We start from the raw sequence: 23,140 nt of genomic DNA on the forward strand, positions 1-23,140 counted from the left end.
ATGTGAACAGGTGAAGGCCTTGCGCTGGGAGACTTGCTGCCTGCCAGCTGCTGCTCAGAGATCCACACTTGGTGTGAGCAATTGCCGGCTTCGGCAACAAGAGCGAGAATGTGCTTCTGTGAAATACGTGGTGTAGGTGAATTGAAATACGGGGAGGGGGCGAGCAAAACTATGATGGTAAAAATGGCAAGGGCTGAGAGATAACCCCTTATAAAACAAAAGGAAAAAATCTCAGAGAGGTGCAGCATGATAAACAGGAATATCTTGGCTGGTTTTGTTATCTATTACTCACATTACAATACTGCTTAGGCATCTACGTCTTAGGTCAGGACTATTGCATAAAGTGCTGTGGGGTCAGGTAGCAGAGGTGATCCTGTCCGCACCAGGGCACCCAGACAGGACAGTGAAATCATGCACGGGTCCTTGCTGGCCTCGTGCATCTCAGCACCATGCCCATGCTGCACCAACGGGCAGGGAGGAGAGCTGCCCCATGCATGTCAAAAAATGTCCAGAGTCCTCAAATTCCCCTCGGAGGCCTGACAACCTGGGAATCTCAGATGAAAGCACAGAAAAAGTAAATAGATAATGTTCCATTTCCAAAGGCAGGGAGAGGAGGTGTTTTAAAATGAATTTTCCTCATCAGCTGGGACAATCTTTCCTTTGCTGGATCTTAGTTGCTTCTTGCTCCTGAATTCTAAGTTTCCCCATGGTAGTGGGGATTGATATGAAGCAACACCAGCTACATAAGCAAGAAACACTTACTCAAATAATAAATTTGAATAGTTCTTTGCGTTTCCTTTTCTCAGTAGATGTTCTTAAGGCTGATTCTCATTTGAGTTTGAAATTAAATATGATTGATTTCTTTACTAATTATAGGCTTTTTCACTAAATCCTGTATTTCATTTCACTGATGAAGGTCGTCTATCACTACATTTTTATTGAAGCAATGCTGTGTCTCACAATACATTTCAGCCTTATTTTTTAAACTTTTATGTTAGTATAAGGTAAATGGCAGCTTTCCTATTTACCATATGAGTAGTTTTTAAACACGTGGTGGGTCAAGCTGCATTTGGATGGGAACTGAATTCCAATTAAAAAGGCCCAAAAATAGAATTTTTATAAATGTTAATTGAATGTGCTGGACACATATGGAAAATAATGTTTATCTAAACATGCTTTACATTTCCAACAAGTCAATAATATAACAAAGACAGTATGGTCATTCCTGGTCCTCATGTCCTTTAAGATTGTGGCCATTTCTCATACCCCACTTTTTTCCATAGCCTGGAAGGACATAGTTGAGTTCTGTCTGTCAGCTTCTAGTTGCTTTTTGGGTGAAGTAGTGTCGTGGTTTAACCCCAGCCGGCAATTAAGCACCACGTAGCCAGTTGCTCGCTCCCCCCCACCCAGTGGGACGGGGGAGAGAATCAGAAAAAAAAGTAAAACTCACGGGTTGAGATAAAGACTGTTTAATAGGACAGAAAGGAAGAAAATAATGATAATAATAATAAAATGACAATAATAATAATAAAAGAATTGAAATATACAAAACAAGTGATGCACAATGCAACTGCTCACCACTCACTGACTGATGCCCAGTTAGTTCCCAAGCAGCGATCCACACCACCACCCCCGGGCCAGCTCCCCTCAGTTTATATACTGGGCATGACATCACATGGTATGGAATACCCCTTTGGCCAGTTTGGGTCAGCTGTCCTGGCTGTGTCCCCTCCCAACTTCTTGTGCCCCTCCAGCCTTCTTGCTGGCTGGGCATAAGAAGCTGAAAAATCCTTGACTTAGTCTAAACACTACTTAGCAACAACTGAAAACATCAGTATGTTATCCACATTATTCTCATACCAGATCCAAAATATAGCACTATACCAGCTACTAGAAAGAAAATTAACTCTATCCCAGCCAAAGCCAGGACAAGGAGGTATAAAATTGATCTGACTGAATAAAATGAAGAATATAATCTTTCTCATACACTTATGAAGCCACTGTGCTAAAACAGCTTGAGTGCAGTGAACTCCTGTCCCATGTGCTCAGTGACACGTCTCCATCCTTTCAGTGGCTTATCTTTATTCCGAGCATCAACAGCAAGTATGTACAACCATAAATAACATTTTATTTCATTTAAAGGATTTCACTTTTGTAATAAAATTAAGCATTTATCTAAATTGGCCTCCCCTTGATCCTGAAAAGACAGTATAAGTGTTTGTAAATAGATGTTATGAGAATGTTGTTCCAGGGCACTGGCGAGTGGCAATATCCTCATGTCACCACGTTTATTTCCTTTTCACTGGCTGTTATCCGACTGCTCGCTTTGGAGCTGTTCAGTTTTTGCATGGCAGAGGTGTGCATTCTTGTGTTACGATGATGACTCAATGGCAGGATGCCATTGTGCAGACACTAGCTTTGCCCCAAGGAGCCATAAGGTGCCACAGTAAATTATGTCTCCGTCTGGGAGCAGCTCTCATCTGGGACCTGCTCCCACCAAAGGAGGTAGCATTTTCCTTCAGGGACATCATCTGTTTGCTTGCATGGGATTTAATAAGCCTCCCACCTTCAGACGGCAACTACCTGTACCTATAGACAGCTATGCTTAGGAAGATACCATTCATCCAGGAGTTCAGCCTCAGGGCTGGCCTCCCCTTTAAAAAAATGAGGGGAAGTAATGTGAGACGGAGTCCTGCGGGATCTCTGTGTGGGACACGAACAGTATGTCCCAAGGGTGCTGGCGTCACTGGTAGGGATGGAGGCAGGATGCAGCTCGCCACAGCCAGGTACAAACAGCAACTGCTGGAGCTTGCTGGTTTTTTTTCTTTTTTTCCCCTACTGTCATTGCAAACCACAGATGGGGCTTTCTGAAAAGTAACTAGTCGGTGCCTTTGCTAAAAGTTTGTGCTGCTGCAGACCCAGCATTAATTCATAGGGTGGAAAATGCCACAAGCACCCTTTGCAGGTCTGGCTGTACTCAGGAGGAGGAGGACTTAAATGCCAGGAATTGAGAAGCCTGTGGTACTTCAGACACCCCTGCCTGTGAACACCATCTTAGACTACAGGCCGAAAGAAGCTCTTGCACCTTCAGGGACTAGTTCCTGCAGCCGTTCCTGCGCTCGCTCCCTCTTGCCCATGCGCAGCATCTGGCACAACTGCCAAGACCTGCCCCACTGCTGGGCACCACGGGGCCCACAGGTGCGGAGGGCCGGGACGTGTCCTTCCTTGCCGAGGTCAGTGTCACCTCTGCTGAAGTGTCTCATGTTTTCTTGGCAAGCTGCCCCTGGGCAGTTTGTATGTGGGATTGCCTGGCTTAAAACATTTTAGATCTAAGTCCCAGTCAGCATGATTCCCCCTGCAAACACAGAAGCTTTATATCCCTTTCCCCAAGTTGGCTGTGCTCCCCGAGTCACCAATGTGCCATCAGCTGCCTTCCTGCTTTAAACAACTTGGTACAGCAGCTCCTGCAGCCCCACACGCACCCCTCGCAGCCCACTGCTCTTTTCCAGCACCGCTGCATGTAAAGCTCGGGAGAGAGTTTTGCAATAACGTTGGAATTTGTTTGGATGGGTTCAAATTGAGCTGGATGGGGAGCATGCAGTCTTGAACACATCCTTATGTATTTCACATATTACTTTCCAGTATTTCTATCCATTATTATGTTTAAATCACAACCCTTCAGGGGTAAAAACCCATAGGTGTTCTGAATATAATAGAAATAATGCAGGCAAGTAGATATATGTCTCCCATATTTACCTGGTAGTTAAAAGTCAATTGAATCTAGGTTTCAAAGGATTGAAAATTGTACCAGCTGGAAATAACTGCATCAGTTGAACAGAGCAGGGAGTGTGTTGAATAGGCAGGTGGTGGCTTGCAGTATTTTCCTCCGGAGGGAGAGGAGCATGACAGCAGCCTGTCTATCCACATGAATCTTCCTCATTTTAATATCCGAAGGCAGTTAGGCACTAGACAGGAATCTGACGGCGCAGATCCTCCCAGTTAGCTGTGAGTCCTGCCCTCAGGTCTGGTGTCCCTCACAGGCTGTACTGCCTTCTGGAGCCATCATCACTGCCCTCTGGAAGTGTCCTCACCGCTGGCTGCAGAGGGAGACAGGGCCAACTGCTCCCTGTTTCGCTGCCCCAGTTTGGCTGGATTACCCTAGCCTTTGGGTTTTTTATGGTTTTTTCCTGAGTCTGCAGAATGGCCATTTAGCTGCTGGGCTGGTGGGGATGGACCCAGGCAGTGTGTCTGGCCTCAGGCTTAACAGCAGCTCTGGTTTGCTGGAGCGCAAAGGGAGTGGATTTGGCATCAGCCTCCATCCTGTGTGTCGCTCGCCCTGTGCTGGGCTGAACATAGGGAGGTGAAAGCAAGAGGGTCACTGAATTGCGGGGTCACCTGTGCCCTACCCCTGCCACCAGACCCCTGCACAGCCACCACCCAGCACGCCGCGCCTGCGCCCCGCTCACTTTCTGATCCCTGACAGGGGTTTGGAAACATGCTTGATGTATCTTGAATGATGGGCTTGGTGAGGCTTAAAACTCACTGTGCTCCAAGGACTCGTGGCTGAGCATTTGTGGAAGGAAGATGCAAAATAATGACTGAAGTGATTATACAATTCATTAGACTTTGAAAGAATCATATTTCTGTCAGCCCTGCAGCTGTTTCTTTTAGAATTTTATTCTGAAAGATTGGAAAGCTTGGTTCATTTAACACACATCAAGGTGCTAATTACATCAGGGCTGGCATAAACATGCACAAGGCAGCTGCTGACCATGTGGCAGAGAGAGCGGGGTCTGCTCCCCGCGCCACCTCCCCTGTGCCGGCGGAGGGCTGGGAGCACCTGCAGCTCCCGCTCCTTTGACCGGGGAAATTGGGCGCTGCTGGCCCGGTGCACAGAGCAGCCGTGGCCCTGATTTCTGGCTTGCACACGTGCAGATGCAAAGAACAGCACAGCCCTGCTTTTTTTGGTCATAGTATTTGAGAGTCCTTCCGTGGGGAGACTGTAAAAATGAAATGTTTCCCAACATGAAATTGCCACGTTGCAGATAGCCCCGATCACAGAGCCGGCCAGCTCCCTGGTGAAACACAAACCTGTCCTCCTGGTGCTGGTCTTGTTATAAAAGGGACAGCAAGGCTGGCTTTCTGAGCCAGTTCCTGGGCTGTCAATTGTCCCACAGGCAGCTCCGCAGCACTCCTCACCACCGGCCCGGAAGGATCCGCTCCCCTGCTTGGGCTTTTTTTGTAGCTGCTGTTCTTCATACTGACAACTTTATTCCAACTGTACAGTTCCAGCTGAGGGATTTGGGGTAATTGGAGTGGGTCTGAACACCCACCTGCATTTCCCAGTGCACACAGCCTGACCTGTGAATTCAAGAACTGACCTGTTTTCTCTTAAACACTACCCCAGAATGGTTTTTTCACAGCTGGTGGAAAGAACTTCCCTTACTTCTATCACCTGTCTTTAAAACATGCACGAGAAGGTAAGCGAGGGTGCTATGAATGCCTCAGCTGCAGCCACCTGCATAGCTCTGTTCAGCCCCCAAACCTGTAGAGGTCTCCAGCTATAGATGCTTTCTGCCTCTAGCTGCCCAGCACACGTGCCTGCCTGCCTCTAGAAAGCTGCCTGCTATCTGCTGGCTTTAAAGCATCTGTTGGTTTGGAAACCTAAGTTGCCTGATGTCACTGGGTTTAGCTGGGGCTTCTGGAGGTTAGGATGGCCATTCAGGCAGTAGGTCCTTCTACCTCGAAAAATATACCTGAGAGTTAGTAAAGGCACATTTTGACATATATCTGATGTGTCTGGAGGTATTTTGGGTTCACCCCAACCATCCCCCCATCACACCAAAACCACAGCCAAGTGCTACAGGTCCCCGTGCCCACCTTGGGTCTGCACTGCTCCTCGGAGGCTAGAGCCAGGAAGAGACCAGGAGAGCAGCCATGCAGCAGGGACGTGGTCCAGCTCGGTGAACACCAACACCACAGGGAGCTCCCTGCACGCCACCCTCAGACTCCCTTGGACAAAATTTTTAGAGGGGACAGAGCCCACAGAACACCACCTCCACCAACAGTGTTAGGGACTAGCTCAGCCTTCTCCCTCCATCAGCCAACCTGCCCGTGTCCCCATGACAAGCCAAGGGGGTTGACAGCACTTCCAGCAGCTTGTATTTTTCACCCAGGCCTCTTTCTCCATCCCCAAATCTCTCCTCTCTACCTAACCCTGCTTCCCTTGGGAAGCAAGGCACAGATGGCCCACAGCAGCCTGGGGGTGAATGTGCAAGGGGCGGGGGGATAACAGCAACAGCTCAGCTTATTTTATTGGTGTTAAATGCCTTTCAGATGTACTTAAAGGCCCCTGAAGGCCAAGGAGTCCCATCACATTGCAGCTAGGCTGCAGGTTCTCATTTGCTTTTAAGCCAGGCCTCAAAAGGAGGAAGGATTAGGGGTTGGGGGGTTCTTTTTTTTTTTTTTTTTTCTTTTCCTTGTTTGAAGCCAGCACTTCAAAAGCAGCATCTGCAGCTTGGCTGCAGGTTCTGGGTGCCAAAGGAGCTGGCCACCTCCTGATGAGCACAGGAGGAGCCTTGCCGCCAGCTGCAGGAGGAGCAGAGCTGGGCTCACCCCTCACAGCCAGCCGGAGCCAGACGTGCTGTGCCCGAGAGCCAGCAGCACAGCCAAACTGCATGCCATGCTGCTGCGGTAGCAGCTTGATACTGCCACTGTTAAAACGATTTTCCAGATGCCTGTAGCTTCCTAAAGCTCAACCTTTCTCCAACACTCAGGAAGCTGGTAGGGGGAGAGAGGATCATTGCGTGGAGGATCAAAAAGACCCTGTAACTCCTGGACATGATGTACGGAGCTTGCCCCAGCACTAGTGCCTCTTGGTCACTCTTCCTCAGGGCCTTCCTCTCTGCATCCCACAATTCGTTCTTTGGTCTTTCCAGCCAGCTTTTCAGGAAATAGTTGGCTTGGATAAAGAAATGCTTGTTGGAGTGAGGAGGGTGTAGCAGCTTGTAGCTAAGAGAGACAGAGCATTTGTGAAAACCCAGTAACATATAAGACTCATATCATCACTTCCGTAGTCCTTTCTGTGCCCTGATATTGCTCAGGGTGTTTCGGAGGCTCTTGAATAATTTCCAAGCAGTAGGCATTAGGGTAACGGCAGAAAACATGTCTCTTCTTTGCACCTCTCTTTTCTTCTGTGTGACCTGTCAAATGAGGTCCCAGTTCAGAAGGGTAAAAAACCTCCCACTATTGTAGATTCAGAGAGGTCCGGGGTCAGGCCAGGAGGAATTGCACCCCTCTTTTGCATCTCTTGTGACTTGCACCTTGTGCTTGTGCTGAAAAGAGGTCTACAAATCAGTAGGTGTTGTTTGGAAAATCAACATATAACCTAAGTAGGTGCTTTAGTGGAAGAAAGAACAGATAATGGTCGGTCTGAGAGGGAAGTGTCCCATGGCTATAAAACATGCTTTGGTTATCTGTGAGCATGTGTATCTGTGCAAAGATGGGTAACTTGGGTTGAACATGCAAATCACAAGCTTGATTTGTTCTTTAAAGGCACAGAGGAAGGACAAGAAGGCTTTTTCCTATGTTCTGGAAAAATCTAGCCCATTTTGACCAGAGCACTGCCCTTCTGCTGTGTGTCCTACAGAGACTAAAGCCCTGGCCATCCCAAGAACTGTCTGCACTCAAGTGTCTTCAGTCCCTCAAGTGTCTGTGCAGGGGTGTCTTGCCTGTTTGAGCTGAGTGCTTTCCATTTCTACAAGTAGTTTTGTCTCCCTGTATCTTCACTTCAGAAAGTTTATAACTGTTCTGAAATTATGTTTTAGGTGATATGAAGGATAACTTAGCTCTCCTCAAATGTGTCTCAGTGCAGGGAGACAGAGTAGGTGACTGGTTGTTACTCCTGAGCCTCCTGTGTTTCTGTGATTCTCTGCTTGGAAAGCATATTAATAAAATACATGGCAGGAGCTTTGTTTTTTGTTAGAAGCCTTTCACACTGAATGTTTTCTAAATTGGCTGGGGGGTGGCAAGGAACCCAGTTAGCGACTAATCCCCCAGCCCATCTTCTCAGCACATTGCTTGCGAAAGTCATTAATTTTACTGTAATTGATTTAAACGTTGCTCAGGAGGAAGAAAAATTAGGGAAATCAATGCCACACCAAATGCTGAGAATTATGTGTTCTCAATTTTCTGTCATATTATCTCCACACGTGCCCATTCTCTGCTGGCTGCTGTGCAAACGCCGGTGCTGAGTAGTTGCACAGTGAGCCCCAGCTCAGCAGTCACGTTGGGCGGCTGTGCCGTGAGCTCTGCAAACCTGCGAGCAAGCTCCAGCTCCATCTGAGACATGATACAAAGGAGTCTGCAAAGATCTTTTGCTCTGGCAAAGCGCTTGCCTCCAGCAATTCACATCTGGTCGGGTGGCTCCATCAACAAAGCATGGGCACATCAGGCTTTGGAAAGTAGCCATGGAAAAGCGCAGAGCTCGGCTCATGCTACAAGCGACAGTCACAGGATAATACCTGATGACAACCTCCTTGAAATGTCAGCGCTTGTGGTGGAATGGGGCTTTTTATGAGGCAGCCACCTGTTCCCGTTGCATTACCTCATTGCTACTCGAATCAACTACTGTATCCCCAGCTGTAAAGTAGTTTTAATTAAAATGAGTTATTGCTCAATACTGATTTCTCCCCTATTTAGGGTATATCTTAGAAGATAATATTTTTTCCTTATCACTTCATCACTGGGCTTACACTTTAAGGGACTGTACCCACTGATGTCACTGGGATCAGAATAGAGTATGTAGATTTTAACTGAGCAATGACGTAGGAACAATGTATTTTTAAGCTGGGCTTAGCTTTGTTTTGTGTATTTATTTATACCTCTGACAACTGAATGAGGAGTGCCCTGGCTCCAAGCCGTATCTCTCAGTAATAATTTTTTTTTCAGATCCCTGGGAAATGGCTTCTTCGATGTATTGTGCATGTTCTCTTGACATCTAAATGCAGTCGCTAGGTCACTGAGCTAAGAAAAGACTATAGGTGCCACTAAAGTTAAAGGAGAACCCTATGTCCTTAAAGGAGAACCAGCCACAGGCTGGGCCAGGTTGATGGTACTTAGAGAAATCAGTTATTGTCATGTACTGTCTTCATGCTGTGCCAGATCATTTAAAGATGAAGATATTATGTTAGCTTTCACTCCATCTGCAGGAGTTCATGTGTTCCTGCTTTCAGGCCACCTGTGATAAATAGAGGACGTTGCTTATTGATCTATCAGTTACTGCAAATCTGCACTAGGAAGCCGGAGGGGCTCTCCATCAGGTCTTAGCTGGCATCCATTAGCTGTTGGGCAGGGGGGTAGGTCAGAATGTTTCAGGTCCTTTTAAAGGCTAAAGGGTGAAAGCAGAAGGACAATGAAGTGAGGATATCTCGATGTGCAGGTGGAGGTCAGTCTTGACTTTGCCAGCCTGGAGAAACTGCTTCACTCTCTACTGTGCGGGTGTTTATCTGGAACAAGCTGCCATGGGGGGCACATGGTCTCACAGCTCCAGCCTGAGGAGCTCTTCTCCCCAGTGCCACTGCTGGAGCTGGCTGTGCCCGAGAGGTGAGCAGGCAGGAGAGCTGCAGCACTCTCCTGGTTGTGTTGCTGTATGCATACGGGGAGGGAATCTCAGCCCCTCCTAACTGGGGCTGGGATTCCCCTGTGTGGATACAGCATACCTGAAAAAACCCTGGAAGTTTTCTTCAGCAAACTAATCCACAAGGACTAAGAGATGTTTGAAGTCCCCCAAAGGGATGGTGCAGGATCAGGGCCGGGAGGGGCTTTGGGAGCCCCAAGCCCTTGCTCTCCTCTGCTCTGTGTGGAGCAGAAGTCCATCGGCTGGGTGGAACAATGAGGAACTGAGGTCTGGCCAAGCAAAACATGCAGAAAATACGCTCTGAAGTTCCTCGTCCTGCTCTCTCATCCCTCTGTTGTCAGTTCGCCTCTGCAGCCCGCCTGTGAAAAAGGAGTGCTGCTGCCAACAGGAGAGGTTTGGGTTGTTCTTTGGGGAAAGGGAGTGGAGCCGGGCCTCTTCCACCTGCAAAAATTAATACTTATCCTTTCTGCCAAGAGATTAAGTTGAACACTTGGCACCTGCCAGGTTCAGCAGAGCAACAGCTGGTGGTGAATGTGTCACCTGCTCATCTTCAGAGGAGAGGCTCTGGGGCAGGGGAGCAGGGGTGAGGGGTGCCACCTCGCCTGCACGCTGCAGGCCCCCTGCACCTGGGGCAGTGTGGCACTCCACTGTCCTCCGGGACACAAAGCCACCTTGCAAGAGTGACAGGCTGGCAGTACACACACAGCTTCTCTCTGACATCCAGAAATGATCCTTGCTGAGGTGCAAAACCAGCTTTTTTTCCCCCCCAGACCCTCAGGAGCTGAGCCTGAGCCTCAGGCACCGTTGTTCACCTGCTGCTCTGCCTGCAGCCACTGACCCAAAGCAGGTGGCAGCAGCCCACAAGAGCTGCACGGGCAGGAGGCGGCTGCTCTGTGGGCACCGGTGTGGATGCAGGCAGTGTAACTGGGGACAGGCGGTTTTGGCTGGCTGACAGCCATGGAGAGGTCAGAGGGAGGTGGGTTGCAGGACGGCAGGCAGCTGTCTGCATCACGGGGAGCCTTGGCAGCTGCCCGTGCTTGCCAGTCGTGCCAGAGGCCAGATGGAGTAGGTGGGCACCCGCTGCTGCTCCTCTTCTGCAGCTCTGTGTGGTGGCAGGGCACGGATGGCCCTGCACGACTACTCTCCAGTAGTCAAGGGAATGCTGTGCTCAGGGTGTGAAGGCCCTTTGTGTTTTGTTGGAAAAAGACACACACAAAAATAAATGCAGAGACCAGGATAAATTCTGCGAGCAGAAATACTTGTGAAATGCCCACTGGACCTGTCACAAGCTTCATTTAAATATGGGCTTGCTGTGGTCGCCTGGGTAGCTCCAGTATAGTTGCTGGGTTTACACCGTACCTTAAAGCTAAGCGTGTTGGAGATGCTTTTCTGAGCCAAGATCTGTCACTTGCCTCTCTCCGTGTCCCCCACGGGCTCTGGCAGGGTACCAAATAGCTTTGTTTTCTAGCTGCTGGTAGCTGTCCTCTCTGCCACTGGATGGCTGGCCCACACCGCCCCAGGGGCATTTCCTGCGCAGGCGCTGCTGCAATCCCACTTTCCAGCCAAAGCGCTTCGGCTCCCTCCACTCCAAAAGGCTGCGCAGTGCAACCACAGATGTATGTGGGTGCAGGCAAACCATCCGGCTGCTCCCTGGTTCTCATCAGTACTGTGGAAAGTCCCACACTTCAGGGCACAGCTATGTGACTCATTTGTGCCGCAGCTCCCGGGATGTTGCAGCCCAATTTGTGCTGTGTGAGGTTACAGTGCTCCATGGCCACAGCTGGATAAGCCGGGACGAGCGGTGATGGGGCATGCCAGTAAAACACGGAGACAAAGTTGTGTTCAGGACCCAATTGCCTGTGCAGATTACATGCTCTGGTTGGAGCGTCACCATATAATTCATGTGCGCAAATGCTCTGTCTGGGGAAGGAGAGGTCACAGCTCCCTTCCTAGCTACATCTCCTGATTTCTGTGTAAATCAGGTTTCGGAAGGTCTTCAGCTACAGCCTGTGTTAGTGTTCAACATGCTCTTACCTGTTGTCTTTTCAGTCACTATTCAGTCATGGTTATTTAAAACCTGAGATGAAAAAGAAACTATTCTTTTGTTTCCCTGTCCCTCTGCTTTGTCGCATCCCCCCTCACATCACTGAGGCTGGAGACAGCTGTGCCTTCGTTGGCTTCTCCTGGGGATGAAGTGAGTGGTACCCAGGCAGTGTGGCGGGACAAAGCCTCCATCTCCTGGCAGCAGAGCTGCACGGCAGCCGGGCGCCGGTTTCTGTCTGCAGGAGTTGTCCCAGAAAGGAGGCAGAAAGCTCGCCAAGGAAGCAGAGCGAAGCCTTGGCGTGCGTGGTGTTTCCTGCAAGGCTCAGCACCTCCGGCAGCAGTGGAGCACGGCGTTTATCCGCAGGCATCTCAGGGCTTGTTCTGGCTGCCGAGGCAGGGGAGCGGTCTCCATTTGGGTTCTTTCTCTGAGACCTAGAGATTTTTGTTCTGGTCCTGAAGAAGGTTCTTGTGAGGTTATTTTAATGCATTCCTGCCTGATGAAGCCCCAGCACCATCCAACATCTGTTTTGCAAGGCTGACTGGAAGTGAGATGCTACCGTGCAGGCAGTTTCAGGAGGGGGGAAGCTTAGAGATTTTCTCTCTTAACCTCTGATAGTGGGCTCAGCATGTTCATGCTCTCCTAAGGGTACCTCAGAACTGAATCTTACTGGAGTCCCCCAGAAGAAACTTAAAAGGCCATGTTCTAAGTATTTTTCACAAGTAGTAAAGAGGTTGGGGCAGTTCTCAGCATTGCAGCTGCAGCTCGAGGCTCAGGGATTTTTCCATGTCAAAATTTGCCCCTTCGATCACTTTTCCCACTTTGGGCTCCTTGTGAGTGCCGAGTACCTGGTACCAAGGGAGACTTGCATGCAGTCAGTTATGTTTATTTTTGTAAATGGTTTTAAAAGAATGACAAGGGAATTGCAAATGGATCTGAGCAAAGATGGAAAAAGACCACAAAGGAGAAAACACTTTAGCAATAAGACGGGGGAGCACTGAGCTCTGCCAGCATCTCTGCAGGGTCTGCTAGGTTGTTATTCATCCCTCAGCTTACACTGACAGCTCTTTGCCCATGGCAGTCAGAGGGGGACACTGTCTCATGGCTGACGGTCTAGGGGACTTTGACATGCTGCAGAGGCTGCTGCCGTGCTTTCTGGGCTCTGCACCTGCACTGGCTCTGGGCTTATGGGACCAGAGTGGTTTAATTAAAGGTGGCAAAGCCACCTCCAGCGTCACCTCTGCAAAGCATCAGCTGCACGTGCAGTGCCTGCAAGCCTCTGGCACGGGGTGTGTTGGCCCACTTCACTGGCTCCCTGCGGCTCCTGAAGTGCTTTCAGAGAGCAATCACTTCCCAGTGTCGAGTGCTCTCAATTGCCCATATTTTTGGAATTGTTCAAGTCTTCCCCCAACACCATTCTCCTTTCCAAAGATGCCAGCTGAGAACTTTCCATGTCCAGGGCCCCACGGTGCATCCCCCCAGGAAGCCGGAGATGCAGTTTGTGGTGGGACACCTGCGTCTGCCAGACAGTGACAACAAACCCTTCCTGCAGAAAGGGCACAGTTGTGGCACTGATTGCAGAGGCTCCAGGGGCACATGTGCACCATGTGTCAGGGTCACAGCTACAGCCACTGGACAGCCCAGGCTGTCTGTGTGGCCATCAGACCAGGCTGGAAGGGGGATGGTGCTCACACATGGGTTTTTCCCAGAACCCTGGGTTCAAACACAACCCGAGGAACTAGCAGCTGCCTCAGAGGTCCTGTCCCTCCGACAGGAGTGACGCCTGAGGAAGCGGGGGGGAAGGAGAGGCAGTGAGAGGGGAAGCGGCTTTCCCAGGACCATGCTGCCTTTCAGATCACACCAAGCTCTTTCACCCCAGGGAAGGGGGTAGTTCACCCACATGCCCCCCCGACCAGCCTGTGTGTCTGACTCTGATCTGTCTCCCTCAGGTATCTCTCAGCCATGAGTGCACTCGCGCCATCATGAAGCTGATGTACTGCCCGCACTGCCGAGGCATGTCCAGTGTGAAGCCATGCAACAACTACTGCCTGAACGTTGTGAAGGGCTGCCTGGCCAACCAAGCAGACCTGAACACCGAGTGGAAGTACCTGATGGGTAAGATGACCTTACTCTGCTGCAGCACAGCTGCCTCTCAGCACCTTTTGAACTCTCTGAAGTAGTGTTTGGAGAGTAAAGAAAGGACCGTTGGAGGCTCTTTTACACCACAGTTTCTCTGTCCATGATCTGACACCTAGAAGCTATTGCAGGACATTTTGATGGGCTTTAATACCATTAGAAAGGACACTGCTGGGCTGGCTAACAAGAGCTTAGAGTGTTCATCTTGCCTGTGCTCATTTGGGATTGCCCACACTTTGCATTCAAGTCATTCTTCCTTCCCTCCCAAGCGTTGAAGCTTAGGGACAGATCCTGCCACCTGTACGCTTTCAGAGCTGCCTCCTCATCCGTACCAGAGCACTTGTGAGAGCACAGGAGAAGCACTTGGAGCCCTCCTTGGGAGGTAGTCTAGAAACTAGCCAAAAACTGTTTCCATGGGCAGAGAGCAAAGGAATCAGAATCACATACTTCTAAACAGAAAGAGGTGTCTTAAACAAATACATGGGGAGGGGGAAGTTACAGGCATTGCCAGGAGTGGGAAAATTAGACTTGTATTTTAAATAAGAAAAGAGCTCATTTCATTTTTGTTTTCTCACTCAGCTAAGATTATGGGTCTCTTAAAGTGGGTTGTATCTGTATAGAGATGTCCATTTCATTGAGTTTAAAGCCAGAAATATCACTGTGATGGTGTGGTCTGATCTCCTGTGCAACACAGACTAGAGAACTTCAACCAGGCGTTTCTGCAGGAAATTCTGCATTGCCTGATCAGATCTGGACATCTCTTTTAAGAGGACCTCATGGGTCACTCAGCTGTTTTGCAGAACCTGTGGCTCCTGGTTTAAATGAGAACTATTGCTGAGAGTGGCTTGTGGAGCCAATGGACATGATTTAAGGCTGGTGAGGGTCTGTGTTTAGAAAATTGTGTGTTTGTGTTACAGCACATGTCCTCTCCCCAGCTGCAGTCCATCAGGGGAGGGTGTTTGCAATGGTAAAGATCTCACTCCTCCTTGTTCCCACAGACCATCACCCAGCAAGCTCCTCTTTCTCTCCCAGGTTGTACATTTAGACCTGGAGTGATCTGAGACCTGAGGGAGCCTTGATGTTTGTCTAGGCTCATGGAAGGCAGGCACCAGAGGAGATGAGCTTTGGACTTGGCCTTTTCCCTTGCCTTGGCACCCACTGCTGGGCCAGCAAGACTGCCAGCTCACTAGCCAGCTGCAGCCCAACAGGCTGGCTCAGGGTGGATATGTGGTGGTATTAACAGTAAAAACCCTGCTGAAGTTCAAGGAGTGTCATCTGCCTCTCAAAGGGCATTGCAAAATAAATATCAAACCACTGCACACAGAGGCCGGTGCACTTGCTCAGTGAGGTGCATTGGCCAGCTGCCCGCCTCACTCTGGGGGCTAACGAACCAAGTGGCAACTTACAGCGGCTGATTGGAAGTACCCTCCATGAGAGCGACTTGGGAGGCTGCTGCAAAAGAGGGGGAGGAATATTCCCTTCCCCAAGGGTTTACACAACGACGTTGATGGCGCTTTGGCCTTTCTGACCTGAGCAAGCCAACTGTTACCTGTCACTGCTCTCCTGGCAGGATGACTACCCGTCTCTTGAAAGGTCAACGTACAGCTCTCCTTGACTGACAGGGAGGCAATTCTGGGTGAATTTTGCACTTATTCTGGCTTCCTCTTCCCCAAGAGAAAATGTGAAGGGGTGATGGCTAGGAGGAAATTAGAGCTTCTTTCAAATTGCAGTTGTACATTTTAGTGTCAAAGGTCACAATTTGATCAAGGACTAGAGGAAGACTAGAGTCAAAGGTAGCAGTTCACTGGCATTGTCCATTCTTCATCCTTCTTCAGGCCGTCCTGTGTAGCTGGAGAGGATTTTGTTACACTAAACACAGTTATTTTTTCAATTTGACAAATTAAGGCAGGTCAAATTAAGGGCGATTTTTATAGTAAGTAGTTCAAACATAATTTATCACTAATTTGGGGGTGCAGCCTTTGATTTAAATGTCTGTATCTCAACATAAATGCCTCTGCAAGCTAAAATTGTCTGGAAACTACAGTCTCAAAGATGACACCGCAACCCCTGAGTGGCAGCAAAGTTAAGCTGCAAGCTCTTTAATGTTGCAGGAGATGTTATTTCCCAGAATACAAAAGAAATTACCCCCCTGTATGGCATGTTTAGCTTTAGAAATCAGCAATGCCATAGGACTGTGTTGCAGGAAAAGAGAGCATATTAACTTGGAAACTGTGGCCCTTGTTTCCATTCTTGCTCAAGCTAACCAGCAAAATCTTTTTTCTTTTTTAGTGCTGAGAATAAATACATAACGTTTCCAAGCTGTGACTCTGCATGTTGTTAAATCCTGTATTATAGAGTGAAGAGTATTTTGTGATATGTGCTCCAGACTGGCTGAGGTTTGAACCCTCCCAGTTGTTTGACTATTGCCCTTGCTTCCCGCAGGCTGGACCTGCTTTTGGACTGTGAGCCCTGTGGGCATGATCTGGTATCTTCTGTGGGTTTGTGCTGTCCCTCATCTAGTCTTTGCCCGGCTTGGTCATTCTCCGAGAGCTGTGTCAAGGTCTGAACATCAATCATGTAACAGCAGAGAGAACATATTTGCGAGGGTCGAGCGTGCTGTTAAATTGACAACAGTGGGCTCAGGATCAGACCTTTGTTATTAACACACTACGTCCACTGTGGACCAAGTGTTTCTGCACAAACCTCACCTTGATCTGGTGGAAATCATTTGGAGTCTTTCTGCCAAGTCCTGCTGGCTTGCCCAGGCAAGGCACTGAACACTTTCCTATCAGGTTTGAAATGGTAGTGGTCTGTGACTGTGCCCCAGATGACTGGACTCCTGCCCGAAGGAAGTTTGCTGTGCGGCTCAAAGATAAGCATCAGGCCTTCAAAGCGGTATCATGGGTGACACATACACGCTGTGGCATGGTGTAGGTTGAAGGACATGTTTTACTGATACTCTGTTGAACTGCCAGGTACAATTCACTTGGTGGTTTCATTGCTCATGAATAATGTTGGCAGTACAAACTCATGCTGAATAAGCTTTTCTGCAGCATCACACCATCTGCTGTGACAGTCTGCAGCCAGGCTGATGGGTGAGGTATCAGGATTTAGGACAGAAGAATTAATCACTCCTAATGAATAACTCCATTTACAAATGGTACGGATCGCCAACCTAGACCCTGGGATTTGACCCTTTTTGTGTAGAGGAGAACCAACATGAAGCCATTGCATTTCTTTTCTTCTATGTGGCAAGGCCACAGGAACATGAAGCACTTTCAATTCCAGATAAGCACAGGCCACTCCAGCGCTCTGACAGATCCCTTGTCCTGCCAAGAGGTTTCTGGTGTGCCCTGGGGAACACAGACCACACTGGAGCCATCGGGGATCACATGTAACTGAATGCCAATGATGAAGCTTATGCACAGCCTGGCCTCCGGGCTACTAAAGCACAAGTGGTAGGAAACTGAGGCAGCAGCAGCAGCATAGCAGTGACTTTCAGGTTCAGAATTTTTGACTGGCAAAGTCAGACCTGGTTAAGATCCCGTTTTAGATGTCCAAACCCAGTTTTGGCCTTGCCCTGAGATCCTATTTAAATCTCGCTGGACAGCAAGGATGTCAGCTTTCCTCTGCAGTGCCATTCCCCAGTGCCCCGAGCCCTGTGAGCGTATAGTCTGTCCTTGCTTTAGACCCAACTGGAGTGTTGAGAATCATCTCTGGAGGCAGGCAGAGCTTGGCAATTTTTTTGTAAGCCAAGCACTGTCCCAAAGCAGCCATCAAGGCAGGAGCTTCCAGGCCAGGCAGGAGCACTTGGACATCAGAGCTTTCCAAGGTAAGAGGAGCTGAGATCGAGGCACCCCTCAGTCACTCCCTGTCATGTTTACCATTTTAGTTGTGGGCATTTTGGTCTGCTTCTCTACCTTCGTAGCCTGGTATTTCCCTGGCTGGTCACATGTTGTCCTTCCAGAGGTGATGGTGAGAAGAACTACTCCTTTTCTCACTCCTTCGCTGCCACAGAAGCTATTGCCCATATCCTGTACCTTTGGCACTTTATTGACCCCAATTCTCCCACTTTCTGCTGTCTGCAGTGCTTTGCTGAAGACATGCAATGAGTTAGGAGGGTTAGGGCTAAGTATTGCTATGCATTACTTAATATTTCTGCACCAATTTTCCATTTTTCCTTTCTGTAGCGCCCCAGGAAATGTTGGTCACTTTGTGTGAATACAGGTTGCATTTACCGTTTGCAGGAGGTGACCTCTGTTCCTCTGCCACTGAGGGTGGCTTTACCTATGTGCTGGGAAGGGACAGCTGTCCCATGTCAGAGGAAAACGAGCATGCACTTGGGCAGCAGTGAAAATGGAGAGATGTCTCCCAACAAGCCTGCTGAGGGGCCAATAGCTTATCCCGCCCAGCATGAGCATGATCTTTAACTCGGTTTGTACAGAGTCTGATGAGATGTCTCTGTCTTGTTTTACTAGATTCCCTGGTCGTAGTGGCCGATCGGATTGATGGACCTTACAACGTAGACACCGTAATAGGGACCATTCACATGAGGATCGCTGAAGCAATTTCTAACTTGCAAGAAAACAAAGATTCAATCACAGCCAAGGTAAGCGCGTGTGCCGGTGCCTGGCTGAGAATACACCGCATGTAACTGCCAGGACCAAATGTTTTTTGTTCTCACTATTCAACTGAACTAAAGGAGATGAAGGATGAAGGGAATCAAATGCTCACTCTTTTAATGATAGGAAACCACCCATCTTACACAGGCAAAAGCCTTCTCAAATGTTTCCAAATATTCCTCCTTGCCACATCCAGCCAGCCTCCTTTAGGTACAGACACACAAGGTGGGACTGCATATGCAGTAACTGTGGGAGGTATGGTGCCATTTGCTGTCAGGTGCCTCTGTGTCTGAAGAGTCCTGAAGTATTTTGGCTGAGCTGAGGCATTTACGGAAAGTGCACAGTCCCTAGTGACAGAAGGCAGCTACTTTAACCTGCCCTGGGGGGATGTTCTGCAGTGGAAACACTGGGCTATCAGGTTGTATCTGTGGGACAGAGGTACAATCTGGCAGTCCATCTGGAGAGTAAAAAACAGGCTCTTCTGATGATCACCTGTCTTCCAAGAAGTATATCATGAATCTCTTTTCTATTGGTCTTCTATTTTTAGTTATCTTTATCCACTTAACCACAATCACCTCTGTAGCTGCAGGTAGGAGAAGCTTTGGGAACAAAAACAGCCCTCCAGGGCTTCTGCTTTTTGCCCAGACATTCCCCAAGTCCTGCAGCTATCCCACAGTTAGGGCAGAGATGCAGATGAAAGAAGCAGGGCAGGTCCTAACTGGGTCTTGGAGAAGGGAAGGGCCAGAAGTATTGCTTAGCCAAGCAGGAATTCACTGGCACATGTCAAAGCACTAACAGCAGCATACATCCAAGTACTCGTTTAGGTTTCTTTTCTGACATGAAAGGCCATATTCTTTCTTCCCTTGTTAGGTGAGACTGAGGTTGTCCACATAAAAGCAAGCCCATGATGTGGGAAAACATGGCATCATCTGCAAAGAAAGGTGTTTCCGAGGGGCATATAGTAAATCTGGTAAAATGAAAAGGAGTAAATAGTCTAACTGGTGTTTGACTGGAGCAACCAAACATGTTTGATAAGCTTCTCAGTATGATCTGGTGACCAGGTGAACATGGGAGTCTTTGCTGGTGACACTGGCAGCAGACGTCTAGAGCTGCAAATTGCTGCAGCTCTAAGCTCTGGTTTTGAGCATGGCAAAGTGATCAGGTAATGGATATCATTGTCAGATGAGCTCAGGACTGGCTGAGGCCAGTCCTGGGAGTCTTCTCTCTCAGGGCCGAGGGCAGCAGGCTTTCGAACATTGCCAGCCTAGAGCGAGGGCACTGTCTGCCATTTGCGAGAAGAGCCAGAAGTGGCCCTTGGACCCAGTGACACCCTCAACCATGGGTTTTCCTGGGATCTGGGGAAAAACTGGAAAGAAACACTTTTGGTACTGAGCCCTGTGTTCACTGCACCACGGAGCACTCTTGCGCTTCCTTGCACTCGCCCTCGCTCCCTGTGGCTCTCTGATGGATTTTAGGCAGCAGGAGCTATCAAAGGCTGCAAATGTCTATTTGCAGTCACTATGCAGGAAACTATTGATCACCTCAGTCTGCAGGACACACGTTCTCTCCATCAGTAATGGGTGTTGCTCACCTAAACCCCTCGGGCTGGCAAGAGGATTGCCTTGATACCATGCTGTGCTGCAGCTGCTACAACAGCCACTGTCCTGGAGACGTCCCAGGGCTTTTACCCCCTGAAAGAGTTGTATCCTGCTAACAACAGTAATAAGCCAATAAGAAAGATACAGCAGTGAAACCAAACTGGTTTTATTTTGGTAGAACCAACTTGAAAATGCTCTACATGCAGTTGTCAAGGCGGGGCTTTTTGCATGAAGCAAAGGAGACGGATGAACAAATTGGCTTGGTGCTGAACTGCCATAGTCGTTGGATGCATCTGGTCAGCAGTTCAGTGCATCCCAGGAGGGGGCTTTCTAGTCTGAATGTCCCTCAGACACACCAATGAGACCCACTGTCACCAAAGGGATTCTTGCCGAGATTAGGACTTTGCTGATGGCTGTCAGAATCCACTAGCAAAAGCATTCAGCAGCTGGCACAAGCTACATCAGCAGTGCTCCTGTCTGAGGTCTTGATTTCTCTGCTTTAAGGGGACACCGTGCAAAGTTGAATTTATCGATAGCTTCTAACAGCACCTTGGTAACCACAACAAGCTTGGAGCCATGTTTTCGAATCAGATGGCTTTCTTTGTAAAGGCTGGTGTTTTCTGAATCAAACTGACAGTGCAAAGGCCCTCCTGACCTTTGATGCTTCATTAAATCTGGCTGTCTGAGCACTCCTTCCACCTGCCACAGTAAGGCTCAGTTGCCTGAGCACTGGCTATCTGCAGCGGAGGTGTCATTGCCTGGACTGATCATGCAGAGACTGGGAGAAACAAGTGCTTCCAGGGCACCCTTCCTTTCCTCCTAGAGGCAAAGTCTGAGGATTTGTACCTTCAAAGCGCTTCTGCTCTCCTTTGGCTACAAAGCACGCCTGGGCAGGTAGTTAGGATGATGGGAGGTACCCAAAGTTAGGAGGTAAATCAGTTCTGCTTCCTCATTTGCCCCTGAAACATCCAACCTGACAGATATGACACATCTACTGTCTTTGCACTCCCCTGGTTGGAGGAGGCATTCATTTGCTGAGTGTGGGTGCCAATTGTAAGAGTCATTGGGGTAGTCCCACCTCAATCTGTTGTCCAAATCAATGAAGCTCACATGCTCTGCAACCTTGAAGCCCACACCACTGGTGTAATAAGTGTGAGCAACTCCCATCTTGTTCTTCCCAGAATTTTATTTTTCAATCATAATAGGAACAGATAAAATTGCTAGAAATAATTTAATATCAACATTGGTGACTCATCCAAAAACATGTGCTAATTTTGGGTTAGTGCTGAACATTTTGCTTGATAGAGGTAGTCAAAACTAGTTACGGTAACACATGTTACCGTGTTACTGAAAACACATCCTGGCACAAGAGTAACCTGACCAGAAACTAAGCCAGAATCTCGGAGATCTTGCAGGTAGGAAACATAAACATACTTAAGAAGAAAAAAAAAAACCATAACTGTGGAGAGCTAATTAATTAAAGACATAGTATCAAAACATGGGACAGAGTTTGGTTTGTTTTTCAGGTTTTCCAAGGCTGTGGAAATCCCAAAATCAGCACAAAAGGCTCCAGCAGCGATGACAAGAAAAGGAGGGGGAAGGTTGCATTGGAAGCAAAATCCTCTGCGCAAGCACTGGAGATGCTGGTGAGTTTGCCTCCAAAGCTCCCTCCCTGCTGGTGTGCCGGTGCACTGCTTCCCTTGGGAGCCCTGGGAGCCCAGCCTACGCAGCACTGGGTCCTGTGGGTCGGGTCAGACCACCCCGCAGGTGGCTGAATCGCCTTTTTTGGTGACTCTGAAGATCAGATCAGCGAGTGCTGGCATGACCTAAGCAGATCTGATCTTGCCTTGGCACAACGTTGGGATCTAGGTTGCTGATAACCAATTTCTCAGGGATTTGGTGCCAAACTTATCTGAACAGGCTCCTTGCCATTGCTGTCATTCAGCCTCAGGCCGTCCAGCCTGGATACTGGGGCCAAAAGTCCTCCTCTATGGAGATTTTGGATTCTGTGGATGGTGAGCTGCGGGATCTGCCACGGTCCCACATTTCAGAGGCTCCTCATTCACAGACACCGGCCTGTCCCACCCTGGCACAGCCCTGCTGGCTTCCACCAAGGCTGCTTCTCAGCATTGCCCTCATGGCCCAAAAGATGATCTTCTCCTGGTTAATCTTATGGTACCAGCAGAGTCCTTAGTATGTAACCTTCAGCCTTGGGTGCTTGGGTTGACGGTTGGTCTTTAGGGGAAGGTTGGTGACACATCCCCATCTGCATAAAAACACTTTGTGGTGGTAAAACAACAGAAAATAGGCAGAATCCTTGTCCTTTCCACAGCCCTGGGGTGCCCCAGAACTCTCCTAGCCCTGAGCATCCTCTTTGTTTACAGGTTTTAGATGCCAAAGGGAACCTGACAGCTCTCAAGACTTACTGGATCACCCTGCCCAGCAGCCTATGCAGCAAAAAAGTAATGGCCAGCTCAGCAGCAGATGACAAGTGTTGGAACGGGATGACCAAGGGCAGGTATGGAGAGGGTCAAGGTGCTATCCTGGCATGTTCTGGGGTGAGAGAGGGAGCGTTTGATAAAAGGCACTTATGCATCACCTCAGCCAGCCCCACTTGTTCAGACTGAGCCAAAAGGCCTGTCCCTGTCCACAGGAATGCTGCATTTCCTGAATGCCTGAATGCTGGTACCTGGGAATGTCAAGCCTGTTGTCATTTTGCTGTGTGTTGGAGGGTTAAGTATTGAAATGCAGTTGCCATGAAATAACTGTGTAGTTTTGTACTAGCAAAGCAGTTTTGCAATTCCTTGTACACTCAGAAGGCAGAAGGGCTGGATTTACCTCACAAACTCCAGAGCTGTTGCTGAGAATTGCATACGTGTGTTTCTATCCATACCTGCTCTGAAATGCTGTTCCCTCATGAGAGGAGGCACCCAGGTGACATCAAACAACTGCAGAAACACCTCCCACTGATGGCTGACATTTAAAGGATGCCTGTAAGGGGAGACGGGCAGCTGCTGGACATGCACCTTTCTCCGCTCCTCTCCATGGACCTGCTGGGCTGGTCTCTGCCAGCCTGGAGCCGGCGCCTTTCGTTCTTCCATATTTC

At 48.9% G+C, this 23,140-nt stretch overlaps 1 protein-coding gene across 3 annotated transcripts in view; it reads left to right on the top strand.

The window, feature by feature from the left end:
- GPC1 (glypican 1) overlaps positions 1-23,140 on the top strand; it is a 220,782-nt gene that overhangs the window by 192,017 nt on the left and 5,625 nt on the right. For all 3 annotated transcript variants that reach the window (XR_003925549.2, XM_030029161.2, XM_030029162.2), the window contains exons 4-7: positions 13,628-13,793; positions 18,293-18,423; positions 21,561-21,680; positions 22,419-22,552. Coding sequence is in view for 2 of the 3 variants with exons in the window: in XM_030029161.2 (XP_029885021.1) it covers positions 13,628-13,793; positions 18,293-18,423; positions 21,561-21,680; positions 22,419-22,552 (551 nt within the window). In the remaining variant the exon portion in view is untranslated. The remainder of the gene's footprint in view (positions 1-13,627; positions 13,794-18,292; positions 18,424-21,560; positions 21,681-22,418; positions 22,553-23,140) is intronic.

Source organism: Aquila chrysaetos, chromosome 10, assembly GCF_900496995.4.
Source record: "Aquila chrysaetos chrysaetos chromosome 10, bAquChr1.4, whole genome shotgun sequence".
NCBI classification, from domain to species: domain Eukaryota; kingdom Metazoa; phylum Chordata; class Aves; order Accipitriformes; family Accipitridae; genus Aquila; species Aquila chrysaetos.